Genomic DNA, 19,310 nt, shown 5'->3' with positions numbered 1-19,310 from the left:
GTAGAGGCCATATTTATGACTGTATCTTCATGAAACTTAGTCAGAATGTTAAACTTGATGATCTTTAGGTCAAGTTCGAATCTGGGTCATGTCGGGTCAGAAACTATGTCACCAGGTCAAATCAAAGGAAAAGCTAGTTAACACTTTAGAGGCCACATTTATGACCATATCTTAATGAAACTTTGTCAGAATATTAATCTTGATGATCTTTAGGTCAAGTTTAAATCTGGGTCAGTTGGGGTCAAAAACTAGGTCACTAGGTCATATCAAAGGAAAACCTTGTTAACACTCTAGAGGCCACATTTATGACTGTATATTCATGAAACTTAGTCAGAATGTTAAACTTGAAGATCTTTAGGTCAAGTTCGAATCTGGGTCATGTCGGGTCAAAAACTAGGTCACGGGGTCAAATCAAAGGAATGGCTAGTTAACACTTTAGAGGCCACATTTATGACCATATCTTAATGAAACTTTTTCAGAATGTTAATCTTAATGATCTTTAGGTCTGTAGGTCAGGTGAGCGATACAGGGCCTTCATGGCCCTCTTGTTTAAGATACAGCCTTGAAATTTTGATGATGTACACAGTTTTGCACACAAGTCGTAAAACTGAATTTCATTGACCATGAATGTGACCTACTGACTTTCTTAATATTTTATCATCAGTTTGACACTTGAAACATGTAGCTCATATTACTCAGGTTAGTGATCCAGGGTCATCATGACCCTCTTGTTATATCTTGGTGTGTCTTTTTAGCTCACCTGTCACAAAGTGACAAGGTGAGCTTTTGTGATTGCGCGGTGTCCGTCGTCCGTGCGTGCGTGCGTGCGTCAGTCCGTAAACTTTTGTTTGTGACCACTCTAGGGGTAACATTTTTCATGGGATCTTTATAAAAATTGTTGATCAGAATGTTCACCTTGATGATATCTAGGTCAAGTTCGAAACTGGGTCACGTGCCGATAAAAACTAGGTCAGTAGGTCTAAAAATAGAAAAACCTTGTGACCTCTCTAGAGGCCATATATTTCACAAGATCTTCATGAAAATTGGTCAGAATGTTCACCTTGATGATATCTAGGTCAAGTTCGAAACTGGGTCACGTGCCTTCAAAAACTAGGTCTGTAGGTCTAAAAATAGAAAAACCTTGTGACCTCTCTAGAGGCCATATATTTCACAAGATCTTCATGAAAATTGGTCAGAACGTTCACCTTGATGATATCTAGGTCAAATTTGAAACTGGGTCACGTGCCTTCAAAAAGTAGGTCAGTAGGTCAAATAATAGAAAAACCTTGTGACCTCTCTAAAGGCCATATTTTTCATGGGATCTGTATGAAAGTTGGTCTGAATGTTCATCTTGATGATATCTAGGTCAAGTTCGAAACTGGGTCACTTGCGATCAAAAACTAGGTCAGTAGGTCTAAAAATAGAAAAACCTTGTGACCTCCCTAGAGGCCATATATTTCATGAGATCTTCATGAAAATTGGTCAGAATGTTCACCTTGATGATATATCTAGGTCAAGTTTGAAAGTGGGTCACGTGCTATCAAAAACTAGGTCAGTAGGTCAAATAATAGAAAAACGTTGTGACCTCTCTAGAGGCCATATTTTTCATGGGATCTGTATGAAAGTTGGTCTGAATGTTTATCTTGATGATATATAGGTCAGGTTTGAAACTGGGTCAACTGCGATCAAAAACTAGGTCAGTAGGTCTTGAAATAGAAAAACCTTGTGACCTCTCTAGAGGCCATACCCTTGAATGGATCTTCATGAAAATTGGTCAGAATGTTCACCTTGATGATATCTAGGTCAAGTTTGAAACTGGGTCACATGCCTTTAAAAACTAGGTCAGTAGGTCAAATAAAAAAAAAAAACTTGTGACCTCTCTAGAGGCCATACTTTCCATGGGATCTGTTTGAAAGTTGGTCTGAAAGTTCACCTTGATGATATCTAGGTCAAGTTTGAAACTGGGTCAACTGCGGTCAAAAACTAGGTCAGTAGGTCTAAAATTAGAAAAATCTTTTGACCTCTCAAGAGGCCATATTTTTCAATGGATCTTCATGAAAATTGATCTGAATGTTCACCTTGATGATATCTAGGTCAAGTTTGAAACTGGGTCACGTGCAGTCAAAAACTAGGCCAGTAGGTATAAAAATAGAAAAACCTTGTGACCTCTCTAGAGGCCATATTTTTCATGAGATCTTCATGAAAATTAGTGAGAATGTTCACCTTGATGATATCTAGGTAAAGTTCAAAACAGGGTCACGTACCTTTGAATACTAGGTCAATAGGTCAGATAATAGAAAAACCTTGTGACCTCTCTAGAGACCATATTTTTCAATGGATCTTCATGAAAATTGGTCAGAATTTTTATCTTGATAATATCTAGGTCAAGTTCAAAACTGGGTCACATGAGCTCTAAAACTAGGTCACAATGTCAAATAATAGAAAAAACGACGTCATACTCAAAACTGGGTCATGTGGGAAGAGGTGAGCGATTCAGGACCATCCTGGTCCTATTGTTAAAGTAGAGGTCTCTTATTGGGACATAAATTCATTTTACTGGATAGTGGAGCGCGCTGTCTTACGGTCAGCTCTTGTTTATTTTCAATTTCCTTTCTTGGTTTAAGAATTATTCCTGGTATCAGTTTACGGGTGCTAAACAGTGCCTGCGGTACTGACTGTGCCGACGAGGATTGAAGGCAATTCGCTTCCTGTACCGCAGGTACTTCGTCAATGTTTACAAAACGAGCAAGATCGGTGAGTGATTTTTGTCATTTTTGTCATTTTGTTACTGCATGGAGTATTTTCTCAAAAATCGGGGAATGTAGCGGGGTGTAGATATATCTTATCTACATATCCATGCTAAAATTTGTGGCAAATGATCAATTTCCTAGAAACGCAAGGACAAATAAGTTGAGAATGAAACGTGATTTTTTCACACCAGTGACTGTTTAGACTCGATTTCTTTTCGCTGACTCAAACGATGTCGTCTCTGCCATCGTAAATTGTATTTATAAATGACATGTGATCTGCTAAAACATAAAATGTGTCCAGAAAATTCCGAATTTGAACGTTATGCCACTTTTGAAAAAGTGCCGCAGGCATTTTGACGATGCCGCAGCCCCTTCGAGGTGCCGCAGGCACTTTCAGAAAGTATCGGGACATAAATTTGGCCGAAACTAGACAAACAGACAAATGGAAGAACAGAGAAACAACATTTCCTTCAAGAAAACGAAAAGAAAAAGGGGTGTGGAATAGTATGCAGTGGAATGCAAGTCAACTGGAGTCAGGTACCCTCATATTGCAGCATTTCAGAAAGCGGTCCGCAGATTAAAAACCTTACTTTCGTTTTCACGTAAAACAACTCGAAAACAAGCGAATATTAGCATGAAAAGTGTCCTATTTTATGTAAAATTAATTCCACGAGTGGAAGGATGCCCATTTGGCTCCCGATTTATGCGAAAATGCGCGAAAAATAGAAAACTTAAGATCTATTTATTAGGGACTTCTTTCGACTACACCTACACCACGGAAGCACATTTTTGACCAGATTACTGCATTATAACCTCTGCCACGAGATAGGTAGGTAGCTGTCAGGATACTTCAAGAAATTATCGTGATAAAGCGAAGTTTTCTAATAAGAGTCTCAATAGTCAAAAGTTTCTTTTAAATATTATTGCGATGATTCACATTATAATCTCGATACAATTTGTGTAAGAGCCCATTGTGGACAGCTGACATTTACTAGCTAGACAGTTATTACGGTATAAAATCAGAAACTGTATCGATGTTTGAAATTTTCTGTAGTTATTTTAATAGCCTAACGTTTCCTGGAAATATTAAGTATATCTACAAAAAAAAAAAAAAAAAAAAAAAAATAAAAATTAAAAATGTTTTCAGAAAAAAGGAGAACTTAATAAGTATAGCTCATAAACGATCAAACGGGAGAATTTTAATAGTTTTTACATGTACGTAAAAACCTATTTTATTCCCTGCAAACAAAACTTTGAAAAAAAAAACAACAACATATCGAGCAGCATAGGGTTTTTATTCTGCGGACCGCTTTCTGAAATGCGGCAATATGAGGGTACCTGACTTCAGTTGACTTGCATTCCACTGCATACTATTCAACACCCCTTTTTCTTTTCGTTTTCTTGAAGGAAATGTTGTTTCTCTGTTCTTCCATCTGTCTAGCTTCGGCCAAATTTATGTCCCCGATACTTTTTGAAAGTGCCTGCGGCACCTCGAAGGGGCTGCGGCATCGTCAAAATGCCTGCGGCACTTTTTCAAAAGTGGCATAACGTTCAAATTCGGAATTTTCTGGACACATTTTATGTTTTAGCAGATCACATGTCATTTATAAATACAATTTACGACGGCAGAGACGACATCGTTTTGGTCAGCGAAAAGAAATCAAGTCTAAACAGTCACTGATGTGAAAAAATCACGTTTCATTTTCAACTTATTTGTCCTTACGTTTCTAGGAAATTGATCATTTGCTACAAATTTTAGCATGGATATGTAGATAAGATACATCTACACCCCGCTACATTCCCCGATTTTTGAGAAAATACTCCATGCAGTAACAAAATGACAAAAATGACAAAAATCACTCACCGATCTCGCTCGTTTTGTAAACATTGACGAAGTACCTGCGGTACAGGAAGCGAAGTGCCTTCAATCCTCGTCGGCACAGTCAGTACCGCAGGCACTGTTTAGCACCCGTGCAGTTGTCATTTGTTAAAACATATTTATAAGTTCTTTGCTAGAAGTCGTGAAATCACATTGTTTTCACATTTTATCTATTTATACTTATTAAGATACTTACAAATAAAAATACTTATGTTTTTTTTTTTCAAAAAAATGCATGAATCTTAAGGCATGCAGACATGTTAATAAAAATAATTCAAAAGTGCATTTTTAGTACATCTTTATATCAGATAGTTTTTAATTGTTTTCAGGTGGTTTGACTACACAAATGTTGGTGATGTTGTGCAAGGAACAAGGCTGATAACGTTCAAAGTGCCTTTGAAAGAGGTATATTTGTCTTTGATCATTTGTTTATCAGCAATATATGAGCCGAGCCGTAAGAAAACCAACATAGTGGGTTTGCGACCAGCATGGATCCAGACCAGACTGCGCAGAGGCGCAGGCTGGTCTGGATCAATGCTGGTCGCAAACCCACTATGTTGGTTTTCTCATGGCACGACTCAATTATGATATCAGGTGAAAGAGTTAAGTGATAAAGAAGGTTGTTCTAGTATTTCACTGTTCCTAGATTTCAGAGTTTTATATCTGAACTTTTTTCATGGGATACATTTTGTACTTGTCTTTGCTGTCTGACCGTCCGTTTGTCTGCATTTAGCTTTACCAGATTTCAGTGAACTTTATAAGAATAATTGGTTTAAAGCTTAGTTGTGCATATGGTTGGCACATGGGGCCAGATTTATTTTTTTTTCAGAGTTATGGTCCCCTAAAGGTAATTCTTGAATAAATTTGTGCGGACTACATATACTTCTGTACTATTCAATACATACAAGTTGGATTTGACTGAAACTTAGTAGGATACTAAGGAATGAACATGCGTGTGTACATGTATTATGGGTTTGACTCCTTAATGATTTTTTGTGGCTCTTTGATTATTACAATAATATCTAGTGAACATGTATGATGTAAATAGAGATTTCTGTCCACGCATTGTCTCCAAACCTTCTGTTAAGGTTTAATTAAACTTCGTAGGAGTGACTGGTATAAAGCTTAGTTGTGCATATTGTTGACATGTACTACTTTGATTATTTTCATGATTTGATCATTTTCGTGTCTTTTGCTGAGTTATGGCCCCTTGTAAGTCATTTTGTCTAGTTATGCATATCATTTGCACACAGGGCTATTATTACATTTGTATATTTCTAGCTCACCTGAGCAAAAAGTGTCCAACTTGAGCTATTGTGATAACCCTGTGTCTGCCGTGTGTCATCGTGCCCCATCAACCTTGGACTGTTTACATTCTTACAGGTCACAATTTTAGCCAAGTCTTAATGAACCTTGGGTAGAATGTACATGTAACCCTTGATAGATTCTGGTACAAGTTGGTTACTGGGTCAGCTAGGGTAAAAAAAAGGTCATTAGGTCAATAAATAGGAAAACTTGTTAACACTCACGTCTCCAGAGGCCCCATTCTATACCTCATATTAATTATTTATGAAATTTTGTTGCAATAACAGCCTTTGAATTCTGGGAAAATTTTAAAACTGAGCTATCTGAGGTCTTAAATTATGTGACACTGTCACAAGGTCAAATCACAGAAAAACCTTGTTAGCAGCTTGAGTTCTTAAAAATAGGTGAATAACAGGTAACTAGGCCACTTGGTCAACTCATTGAAAAAAACAAAACATTGTTAATGATCTGCCTGATTTACATAAACATGATCATATTTTAAAAAATATTGCAGAAATGTTTCTTTGTTGACCCTTTACCAAGTTTGTTCAAATTATTATATATTCAAGTCTGTTGAAAGAAGATCTCTGGAGATGGTAGTCACTTTGTCATTTATGTCTATGATATTTTCTGTATGCATTTAGTGCATACTTAAACAAAATTCTCTTGTCAGAAAACACTGGCCCAGTTTCAAATTTCAAAATAACTTCTTCACTGAGTTATGGCCCTTTGATTTTTATACATAAAATCCACATGATATCATTCATGATTTTCAGTATATGTTTTTTTTTGTAAGAAGTAACCATTCACTCTCATCAGTTTTGGAAAAAAACCTGCCTTTAAAGCAAGATTAGATGCATGGAAAGATACATATTTTGTTTTTTATTCAAAAACACCCGTCTACTTAAAAACTTGAGTTTACTTATGTCTTGCAAATTAAAAAAGGTGAATTTATGTCTTCTTGTTATGAAATTTGCCATTATTTAATTTGAAATTACTTTATTTGGTAAAAAATGATGACAAATAAAGATTTCACCAGATGTAATAATTATGTCTTCTTTAAATGTCTGGCTTATCAATAGGTTTTGAAGTCTGTTAATAGTATCCAGTTACGGTCTTTATGGCAGATAAACAATAAAACTGAACTTCAAAGTCACCAGTTTTTGGTTTGAAAATTCTTTAATAATTTACTTTTATTGTTATGTTTGATCTCTTTCAGAGTTTCTTTGCCTATAACAACAGAATACCAGCAGATTCCAGGTAGGTTAACTGGTTTGAGTGTAACCCTACTACTGGCCCCAGTCCAAACAAGTGAAAGTTGTTATCATATCCCTACAAAGGCTAAAACTGGACTAATAGAAAGCTCCCTTAGAAAGTAATATAACCACTAAAAAAAACCCTCCTTAGGAGGGCTAAAACAGCACTTACAGAAAGCCTCTCCTTAGGAGGACTAAAACAGCACTAACAGAAAGCCTCTCCATAGGAGGGCTAAAACAGCACTAACAGAAGCCTCTCCATAGGAGGGCTAAAACAGCACTAACAGAAAGCCTCTCCTTAGGAGGGCTAAAACAGCACTTACAGAAAGCCTCTCCTTAGGAGGACTAAAACAGCACTAACAGAAAGCCTCTCCATAGGAGGGCTAAAACAGCACTAACAAAAAGCCTCTCCATAGGAGGGCTAAAACAGCACTAACAGAAAGCCTCTCCATAGGAGGGCTAAAACAGCACTAACAGAAAGCCTCTCCTTAGGAGGGCTAAAACAGCACTAACAGAAAGCCTCTCCATAGGAGGGCTAAAACAGCAATAACAGAAAGCCTCCCCATAGGAGGGCTAAAACAGCACTAACAGAAAGCCCCTCCTTAGGAGGGCTAAAGCAGCACTAACAGAACGCGCTCTCCATAGGAGAGCTAAAACAGCACTAACAGAAAGCCTCTCCTTAGGAGGGCTAAACAGCACTAACAGAAAACTTTTCCGTAGGATGGCTAAAACAGCACTAACAGAAAGCTTTTTTTAGGAGGGCTAAAACAGCACCAACAAAAAGCTCTCAGGAGGGCTAAAACAGCACTAACTGAAACCTCTCCTAAGGAGGGCTTAAAACAACACTAACAGAAATCTCTTTTGAGGAGGGCTTAAACAGCACTAACAGAAACCTCTTAGGGCTAAAACAGCACTAACAGAAAGCCTCTCCATAGGAGGGCTAAAACAGCACTAACAGAAAGCCTCTCCTTAGGAGGGCTAAACAGCACTAACAGAAGCCTCTCCATAGGAGGGCTAAAACAGCACTAACAGAAAGCCTCTCCATAGGAGGGCTAAAACAGCACTAACAGAAAGCCTCTCCTTAGGAGGGCTAAACAGCACTAGCAGAAAGCTTTTCAATAGGAGGGCTAAAACAGCACTAACAGAAAGCTTTTTTGAGTAGGGCTAAAACAGCATCAGCAGAAAGCTCTTTTGAGAAGGGCTTAAACAGCACTAACAGAAACCTCTCAGGACTAAAACAGCACTAACAGAAAGCCTCTCCATAGGAGGGCTAAAACAGCACTAACAGAAAGCTTTTCTGTAGGAGGGCTAAAACAGCACTTACAGAAAGCTTTTTTGAGTAGGGCTAAAACAGCACCAACAGAAAGCTCTTGGGAGGACTAAAACTGCACTAACTGAAACCTTTCCTTAAGAGGGCTTAAAACAACACTAACAGAAAGCTCTTTTGAGAAGGGCTTAAACAGCACTAACAGAGACCTCTTAGGGCTTAAACAACACTAACAGAAACCTTTTTAGGATGGCTATAACAGCACTTAGTCAAACAGAAAGTTCTTTTGAGAAGGGCTAAAACATACTTGCAGAAACATAAGGAGGGCTAAAACAGCACTAACAGAAAGCCCCTCCTTAGGAGGGCTAAAGCAGCACTAACAGAAAGTGCTCTCCATAGGAGGGCTAAAATAGCACTAACAGAAAGCCTCTCCTTAGGAGGGCTAAACAGCACTAACAGAAAACTTTTCCGTAGGATGGCTAAAACAGCACTAACAGAAAGCTTTTTTTAGGAGGGCTAAAACAGCACCAACAAAAAGCTCTCAGGAGGGCTAAAACAGCACTAACTGAAACCTCTCCTTAGGAGGGCTTAAAACAACACTAACAGAAATCTCTTTTGAGGAGGGCTAAAACAGCACTAACAGAAAGCCTCTCCTTAGGAGGGCTAAACAGCACTAGCAGAAAGCTTTTCCATAGGAGGGCTAAAACAGCACTAACAGAAAGCTTTTTTGAGTAGGGCTAAAACAGCATCAGCAGAAAGCTCTTTTGAGAAGGGCTTAAACAGCACTAACAGAAACCTCTCAGGACTAAAACAGCACTAACAGTAAGCCTCTCCATAGGAGGGCTAAAACAGCACTAACAGAAAGCCTCTCCTTATGAGGGCTAAAACAGCACTGACAGAAAGCTTTTCTGTAGGAGGGCTAAAACAGCACTAACAGAAAGTTTTTTGAGTAGGGCTAAAACAGCACCAACAGAAAGCTCTTGGGAGGACTAAAACTGCACTAACTGAAACCTCTTCTTAAGAGGGCTTAAAACAACACTAACAGAAAGCTCTTTTGAGAAGGGCTTAAACAGCACTAACAGAGACCTCTTAGGGCTTAAACAACACTAACAGAAACCTCTTTAGGATGGCTATAACAGCACTTAGTCAAACAGAAAGTTCTTTTGAGGAGGGCTAAAACAGTACTTGCAGAAACATAAGGTGGGCTAAAACAGCACTAACTGAAAGGTCCCCTTGGAGGGCTTAAACACTACTAACAGAAACCTATCCTTAGTAGGGCTAAAACAGCAATAGAAGAAAGCTCCCTTTGGAGGGCTAAAACAGCACTAAAAGAAAGCTGTCCTTAGGAGGGCTAAAACAGCACTTACAGAAAGCTCTTTTGAGAAGGGCTTAAACAGCACTAACAGAAACCTCTCCTTAGGGCTTAAACAACACTTACAGAAACCTCTTTAGGACGGCTAAAACAGCACTTAGTCTAACAGAAAGTTCTTTTGAGGAGGGCTAAAACAGTACTTGCAGAAACATAAGGAGGGCTAAAACAGCACTAACTGAAAGGACCCCTTGGAGAAACCACTAACAGAAACCTTTCCTTAGTAGGGCTAAAACAGCACTAAAAGAAAACTGTCCTTAGAGGAGGACTAAAACAGCACTTACAGAAAGCTCTCTTCAAGAGGGCTAAAACAGCACTTACAGAAACATATCCTTAGGAGGGCTAAAACAGCACTAACAGAAACCTATTTTTAGGAGGGCTAAAACAGCACTAACAGAAAGCTCTTATGTTCGAGGGTTAAAACAGCACTTACAGAAACATATCATTAGGAGGGCTAAAACAGCACTAACAGAAACCTATCCTTAGGAGGATTAAAACAGCACTAACAGAAACATCCTTGGGTGGGCTAAAACAGCACTAGTCTAACAGAAAGCTCTCCTTTGGAGGGCTTAAACAGCACTAATAGAAACATATCCTTTGGTAGGCTAAAACAGCACAAAATCGAAGTCAGTATCGGGGTGCAGAAAAGTGGACACAGTAACTTAATCGTTAGAAGGGACAATAAGTGATCTTTTATAATTAAAACTGTATTTTACCATTAGCAACCACCATATCGGTCAAAAAGATGATCTTCTTAATGAATTCACTTACTTTTTATTATATTACCTTGTATTGTAATGATGAGTTAAAAATTTGAATACAGCACCTTATACCCTTTTGATTCCTTTTCAAGGTTTACACCAACTACACTGCTTGAATGCATGAGAGGACGAGGACTGAAACTGGGCCTCGTTATAGATCTCACATATACAGATAGATACTATGACCCAGAAGAATTTAAGAGAAAAGGTGTACAATACAAAAAGATATTTGTTGAGGGTCATGTGATACCAACACAAGAAGTCATGGAATCGTAAGCATTTTATTTGTATAACTTCTGTTATCCGACTGTGCTAGTACAGTACTAGTATAGTGGAACCTGTCTAATCTGAACCTGCTCGGACCAGAAATAAAGTTTGTATTAGAGGGGTTTTCGGATTAGAAAGGTTTCTATTCTGGAATGTAAAATTATGCTATTTGTTACAAGTGATGTGTAGATTCATCCTTTTATGAACAGACTCATAAAAAAATAATTAAATTATGAGCAACATATAGATTGCTTTAGTGTAATGTAAGTTTCATGTTGATTTAACTTCTCAGTATCACTTATTAAATTTTTTCACCACTCCTGCATTCCCAGAAGATAGCTAAAAGGAGAATATATAACCCGTCCGGTTATTGTAACAATCCAATTTAGTATCACCTTCATTGAATCAATTTGCTGCTTTAAATGAACAAATAGCACGAAAATATGTGAGGAAGGTACAGGATAAACAAATTAATAAGGATATATTACATTTGCAATATGTCTACTCTTACAAATTTCTGTTCAAACAAACTACTTGTACTTGCTTCTTTCACACCTGTGCTTATTGCTTGCATCTACAAAGCAAACATCTGACATGACTTTTGATAACCAGTGTTGGGCCTATTGTTGTTGACACCGTTTTAAAGAGTAATATTTAAAATTTTAAACAAAGACTCAAAAATGTCAAAAGTGAGTAAGATTTACATCAGAAACATTGACTCAGGTTCGGATTAGAAGGGTAGATTTTGATGTTATTAGATATAAAAATCTCAAAAGTTTGTTCAGTTTTAGGAGTAGAGAGGTTTCGGATTACAAGGGTACTTTTGCAATAGAGAATGAATAAGTAAAAAAGGACCAAATAATTTGTTTGGTTTAGAGAGGTTTTCGGATTAGAGGGGTTCAGACTGTGGAAGTTCCACTGTAGTAGTATATGTTGTACATTTAATAACACATAAACAGTAAGTCAAGCTTGTCATAGGCAATAAGGTGAAAGGGCAGACCTCGTGTTGTCTCTCTTTGTAAGTGTTTCAAAACTAAGGTTGTGATTTTACGCAGGTGCCCTTCCATGCCTGAAATAATGCCTGAGGGGGACACCTGGCATCTACCTCTACGATCAAATGCTGGAAAAGTTGCCAAATGCAACAAAATAAAAAAAAGAATTACTTGAGTGAGGAAGCCAACTAGCTGGTTTATAGAAGGTTGGTGGTTCTACTTAATAAAATTATGTGGCTGCCTATGGTTGAAACAGTGCGCTGAGGGAAATCTGGGGTTTTCCGCCTCCGATAGCTGGAAAAGTCACCAATTAACATAAAATTGTGTCAGTGTGACTATAAACCCAACAAAAACAAAACAAAAGATAAAAAAAAGAGAGGTGTACCTTTTGTTTATGATCCTTGAAGATACATGTTGTCACATCAACACTGAGATACTATCTTCCTGTCTCTGTTGAGGAGCAACAAATTTTGTTTATAGGTGATTAGTCTCTTATAAATAGATTTATCACATGTTTGACATTGCTGGAGTGAAATAAAGCCATTACATAAAAAATTTGATAATACACTAGTGTAATAAAGCTTTGACGTCGACGTCGTTTAAAGTATTGGAGACGTTGGTCAAATTGACTTGTTTATAATAGTTAAAGAAAGTAGTTTTTGTTATGTATCGGCAGGAAAAGCTAACGTGTGATAAAAAGAATATTACATTTGTGACTTTCCACATTGAATTTATTAAACTTGTTAAATAAAATTGATAAAATTCTCGGCAGAGCCTTGCATTCTATTATATCATTCAACCCGTTTAATAAATTCAATATGAAAAGACACTCGTGTAATATCCCCTATTTATTTCATGTTGTTTGAAAGGTATTGTTATAAATTGGGTCTGACATTTAAGTTCTTGCTGCTTGTGGGATTTTATTACAAACTTTCATTTCATCATAAACATATCAGTGCTTTTTTAGCATGTATGTAATATACTTAAAATAGTTTATATTTATTGAAATGTTTTTATTTCAACTCCAGATTTTATGAAGCAATTGACAGGTTTCTAGAAACTTCTGAAGAAGGTATGTTTTTCTTTCTAAAATATGTAAATAGCCCACCCACTTAGCGCAATAGAGAGAGTGTTAGCACAATAGAGAGGGTGCACACAAACCACAGGGTCATGATTTTGATCCCAGGCCGAGGCATAATTATGCTCTCTGTGACAATTTAATAAAAGACATTGTGTCTGAAATCGTTTATCCTCCACCTCTTATTCATGTGAAGAAGTTGGCAGTTACTTGCGGAGAACCAGTTAGTACTAGTACTGAATCAGGGAACACTAAGTTAACTGACCGCCATTACATAACTGAAATACTGTTGAAAGATGGCGCTAAAACCAAAACAAACAGACAAAAGGTGGAAATTACTTAGTTTACAACTTAAAATTACTCACCAAATGTTAAAAAATGATTAAAAGGCAATGGATGGGGAAAAAAGCACAATTTCAGTTGAGGCCTATGTGGCCTAGAAGTTAATGTGGCATTATTCGCATCTTACTGCACATAGTGTGTTTTTGGTGAATTATAAAAGCAATTTTTGGTTGCTATGCATTTAAATGTGTTAAATTAACAATAATGCCGCATAAGTATTTGAAGTTGATGCTTTAGAATGTATGAAATCGGACTAATAAAATAATTAGTTCTTTTCTTCAATCTTCTACGTAGTGATCTCCCTTAACTTTAGGTAGAGCTTTCTTAAGTTGAAGGGAAGCAACTCCTGGGTGTTGTTTGACTTTTCTTAAATACTGCCCCAGTGGAAATAAGAAAAGTCATATTTGGAAACTTATTTTTATGCCCCCGGCATCTACTGATGAGGGAGGCATATAGTGATTGTCCTGTCCATTTGTTCGTTCGTCCGTCTGTACGAGGTTAACCAAATGGGACTGTTTCGTCTAGCATCAATACCCCAAACTGGAATGACTTGATACTAATGCAGATGTAACCTATGACCATTCCTCATCTTCAGACGTCACCTGACCTCAGTTTGACCTTTACCTTGAACTTCACCTAGTTTTGGACTTAGGTTGCTTTGTATCGGCATGGATGCCACCAGGGGCATCAAGCCTTTATTGAACGCAGCTACTTGTTTCGTACTGGTAACAGGAAGAGTTTGGTATATTGGGTTAAAACCTATAATTTCTTCAACCCTTTTTACACTTACATCTATTTCAGCTGGATTTTTACTTGAATTCCACTTTAAGTGCACTTACCCCTTACTGTTCTAGGTTCAAAATTTGTATGAAGAATCCTTCCATTAAGAGGCAAAAGCTGTCGAGCTGGCCTGCAGAAATGTTCTACCAAGATTGTCTTAAATATTGCCAGGAGAGAGACATGTGGTCTTTCTCTGCCATTAAAAGCTAAAAAGCTCATGTAACCTAAATTGTGTCAGATATAGGCTTTTATAACACAAATTTATTCAGTAAGATGACTTTTGTCTGTTAACTTTACATAACTGAGTAAAAAAGTGCAGTTCTAAGGCAACCTGTTCACTTCCCTAATAAACTCAGAAGACTGAAAATAGTGTGTTATTATGCCACAGTTCATATTTTGTATGTTACATTCATTACATCATAGCATCAAATGTCGTAGCAAATCGCAAAACTGTCCGGTATTCGGTGGTTGTCACAGAGGATGTACTTAATAATCCTTGATAACATGTTAGAATTGAAATAATATGATTTGCTCCTGAATAAAATAATTGTTTGTTGTTAAGATGCAAATTATTATATCACTTAGGCTACACCCTCTTGATTCAACTCTTTCATATCTTGACCTTAAACAAAGATTTTATTCATGAAAAACCACTGTTTGTTATATATCATTCTTTCCTTTCCCATGGAAAATAAATCTCTCTTTATAGTATTAATGGTAAGAAAACATATCAGAATACCTTTTCAGGTTTCTTGTTTGTATCATGCATCATGTAATACAGGTTGGTCAAATATATTTTTGTTAATAGCAGGATTTTCAGAACATTTAAACAACAAGATGTTGTTTTGTTTTTCAAAGTAATTTTTCAGATTTAACAGATTAAGTTGATTATTTTACCATTCTGGGGTGACTAACTCAAAGGTCCCTTAAGTCCTAAGGTGGTCGTAACGTCATCTTTTCTTGCTCGTAGGGATGTTTTTGATTAACTCAATCTTCTCGTAAGATACGAGATACCTTAAGTAATGCCGTATCTTAAGGTAAAAAAATTGGTGCCTTATCTATATCGTAAATAGATAGAAAATTGAAGAAATTAAGTTTTGTTTAACTTTCTGATTAATTTTTCATTTATAATCTAGCTTTTCCCATTCCTGTTGTTTTTTTAAATCGATATAGAGGTAATTTCCTAAAACATCTGGGGTTTTTTTTCGTCTGCTTGAAAGGCAACTATCATTAATACAAGTATTGAGCAATGGCATTTTATTTAGTAAAAAACCGTAAGAGTATTAATGAATATTTGCAAAGATCTTCAAATGACCTCAAACATGCAAGTCACTTTTTGAATTGATGGTATAAACCTTCCGATGTTCATCAAAACATTTTTTTCAATTCCCAACGAGTAAAGGAAATTTTCAGTCAATATTATATAAATTTATATTTCGTATGTTAGTTATATAATACTGATACTTTCTTCTGTCTTATATAATATATTTTGCTGTGTTATTAACGCATCTATTTCGGACTCCTACTTACGAGGACATGTTTGAAGAAATATCAGATCTCGACGTTTCAGTCGTTCAATTAAGATGTTCCACATTTTAATGTAATTAGCTAGTTCAGTGATTGATAAAACATTTCTGTTGCATATGCATATCTGACACTCTGGGATACGGTCAAAATAAATGTACTTGCCTAATGCAGATTTTGGTACTCCTAGTCCTACAGTTTAGTAAATATTTCACAACTGTCATTTATATAATAATTTCTATTGTAGACGCGCACTTTAAATGCTTACCGTGCTCAAATGTAAATTTATATCAACAGAAGTTTTACCACTATTACAAAAAGTGGATGATAGGTTAACAATTACTTTGATATCCTTTCATGATCCTTTCATGATTCAGACACGTTAGTAAAGAAATCATTAGTAATCTTCAAAAGATTTACCAGATATAATACTGAATCAAGTTTAGCGGTCAAAAAAGTTTACTGTATCAAAATGACAGTATATGTTATCAGATACATTTGCATCATAATAGTCTAAACACTACTAAATGCAAAAAGTATCTACAATACCAACGTTTTCTGGCAATTTTATCTTCAAAAAAAATCATTTTTTCCAAACCTAATTTGATTTCAAAGTATGGTTAAGATTCAAAATAAACCGATCAATTTGTTGGTGCCAAAAACAAAATCATTTGAAACTTAATGATATATCATTATAGTTTATATGTAATTCATTTTTATCAAAATATCATTGATGGGCAACGGTGCGGTTTATTTTCACTTGTTTTGAAGAATATTAAGCGCGAAGTTGCTGTTGAAGCGTCATATGCAGACGATAGGTAATGCCGCGTGGACATGTGGTATCATGGTCAATTAATGAAACTTCATTTATGCTGTAATCATTAATTAATATGTATTTGATTTTTTTTAACCTAATGAAGTTTTATTTTAATTTTACGTCGCAAACAATTTATTAAATGGCATTCTGCTCTTATATGCGTGGTGAGTTATACTGATATCCAGTCTTTTTAGCAAAATCCTTGTCATTGTATGAAAGAAGAACTGTTTTCATAGAAAACTAATGTCCTTTTTAGCATGACAGCAACATTAGACGGAACTTTGATTGAAGGGAAAATTGTTTGAACATTTTTACATTTAGTTTTACTCGTATGAGATAAACCAGGAGCTCCGTCAAGATGAATATTATACATTCACCTCCCAAAAAGTAAGTCCTGTGTTGCACCCGAGACCTCCATCGCAAGCCCTTGAGAGACCCATTACAAATGAACCATAAATCAATATTAATACCAGGGGTAGACCACGGAGTGGAAATAGTAATTTTTTCTTTTAAATAAAAACAGCGCACCAAGGTGTGTTTTTCATATCATATATCCTATTTTTTCTTAGGGGAGCCCCCCACCACAAACCATCCTATGGAGGAGGGTGGGACACAACCTCCCTAACTATATCCACTGTCGGCGCTTTGCCTATACCATTCAAATTTACCTAACATATATATATACATATTGTGTATAATTTTGTCGCTATTGTATATATTCAATGTATCATTGGTCAGTTACAAACTGTTTTAGTACAATTACATAAGAACCTATTAACTTTTCCTGATCATAAATGTGGCACTTGACTTCTTTTACTAGAAAACACATTAGGGTGCCTATTGTAAGCTATTAATTTCATACGAATTTCATTCACTGTTGGCTTATAGGCCCACTGGGCCAGGTGTTTTTGATATGTCTGAAAAAGGCGATAAATAATTATATCAACTATAATTATATCCTTTCCGCGGCCGTAACGTAATAAAACGTATTAAATTAGCGTCTGATGGCCCTTTCACGCTTCCGTAGAATCAACAATTATTTCGTGTTTACACGAAATTCATTTTTAAAATATTTCTGAAATGTCTAGGTTGCCGCTTTTAAATACGGGAATATCTGATATCCGATGAATATATATACTGACATTTTTAGACAACAGCAAAAGGACCTTTTGAACGATTTCACGAAGTTCCAAAAATCTCCATATACCCTTGCTCCGGTACGGACACCTGTGGGATTTAATAAGTATTTTCTAATTGCTTTAGTTAAACTAAATCAACATAAAAATGAAGCAAATAATTACAAGTTGTTATATAATTTTTCCTTAAAGGTAGGACAATTACAAATGTGAAAGATTCCCGTTTCATTTTTATGCACTTTTTTTACATTTACGGTATCGTAAGTCAGGCTCAACATACGAGGTTGATAAGGTATGCTTTGAGTTATCGAAATAGCGTTACCTTAGTGTTACCTTAACACTGTCGTAAATAACCTTGTAAATTCAGCGATATCGTAAGTTTCGAGTTAGCCACCCCTGGTGTTTAGAATTTTTTTTATGCATATTTAATGTATAATGACATTTTTCAGATAGTTTGATTGGTGTTCACTGTACACATGGGGTAAACCGAACTGGTTATGTTGTATGTAGGTAAGTCCAGTCTGCTATTTCTTTTATTTTAGAGATAATCAGGAATTTGAAATGTCTGTGTTTTCATTCAATTCCAGTTTTCTCTTTTTGAAATTCTGAGGTTTTGAATGTTTTGCAAAACATCAGTAGTAAAGTATAGATAGCATTTTATGCCTGTGAGTAACCACTCAGTTGTTTAGGTAATCAGTGTGTACATACATGGCATGTATAACTGGTTTAACTTACTGAATTCATTTTACAACAAATTTTGAGGAAAAAAGTAATAAATATACACAAATTCTAGATTTTACATGCTAAAGAATAACGAGGGAAGAAAATGGCTACCAAAAAATTTGTATTCAACCATTTTTTTCTGAAAATAAGTATTTGTTGGGTTTTTTGTGACCTATAAAATAAGTGTGGTTGTAAATTGAATAGAAGAATGTCTTTGCCTGCTTCCATGTTTTTGAAATTCTGTTATGTTATCATGTGCTTAATTATGCGCCCGAAGGGAGGCATATTAGTTTTCAACTGTCCGTCCGTTCGTTCTTAGTTAGTTAGTTAGTTAGTTAGTTTGTTCGTCACAACATTAACTTTTTGCATGAAGGCACTTTACTCTCGAACCTCTGCACCCAGGACCTTCAAACTTCACATGCTGACAGTACTTATAAAGTATATCACCCCTACTGACTTTGGGGTCACCAGGTCAAAGGTCAAGGTCACAGGGGCCAACGTTAACTTTTTGCATGAAGGTCTTTTACTTATGAACCACTGCACCCAGGACCTTCAAACTTCACATGCTGATAGTACTTACTGAGTACACCACCCCTCCTGACTTTGGGGTCACCAGGTCAAAGGTCAAGGTCACAGGGGACAACGTTAACTTTTTGCATGAAGGCACTTTACTCGCGAACCTCTGCACCCAGGACCTTCAAACTTCACATGCTGACAGTACTTATTGAGTATATCACCCCTACTGACTTTGGGGTCACCAGGTCAAAGGTCAAGGTCACAGGGGCCAACGTTAACTTTTTGTATGAAGGTCTTTTACTTATGAACCACTGCACCCAGGACCTTCAAACTTCACATGCTGATAGTACTTATTGAGTACACCACCCCTCCTGACTTTGGGGTCACCAGGTCAAAGGTCAAGGTCGCAGGGGCCAACGTTAACTTTTTGCATGAAGGCACTTTACTCGCGAACCAATGCACCCAGGACCTTCAAATTTCACATGCTTATAGTACCTATTGAGTACACCACCCCTACTGACTTTGGGATTACCAGGTCAAAGGTCAAG

The 19,310-nt window shown here is 36.5% G+C and overlaps 1 protein-coding gene across 1 annotated transcript in view; it reads left to right on the top strand.

Annotated features, from left to right (window-relative positions):
* The window catches only part of LOC123546878 (RNA/RNP complex-1-interacting phosphatase-like), a 37,148-nt gene that overhangs the window by 5,442 nt on the left and 12,396 nt on the right, over window positions 1-19,310 (top strand). Inside the window, exons 2-6 of the mRNA XM_045333504.2 lie at window positions 4,959-5,034; window positions 7,154-7,194; window positions 10,680-10,859; window positions 12,875-12,918; window positions 17,973-18,033. Of these exons, the coding sequence (XP_045189439.2) occupies window positions 4,959-5,034; window positions 7,154-7,194; window positions 10,680-10,859; window positions 12,875-12,918; window positions 17,973-18,033 (402 nt within the window). The remainder of the gene's footprint in view (window positions 1-4,958; window positions 5,035-7,153; window positions 7,195-10,679; window positions 10,860-12,874; window positions 12,919-17,972; window positions 18,034-19,310) is intronic.

Source organism: Mercenaria mercenaria, chromosome 9, assembly GCF_021730395.1.
Source record: "Mercenaria mercenaria strain notata chromosome 9, MADL_Memer_1, whole genome shotgun sequence".
Classification (NCBI taxonomy): domain Eukaryota; kingdom Metazoa; phylum Mollusca; class Bivalvia; order Venerida; family Veneridae; genus Mercenaria; species Mercenaria mercenaria.
Note: the sequence above shows the minus strand (reverse complement) of the source record. Positions and strands in the feature narration are given on the sequence as shown.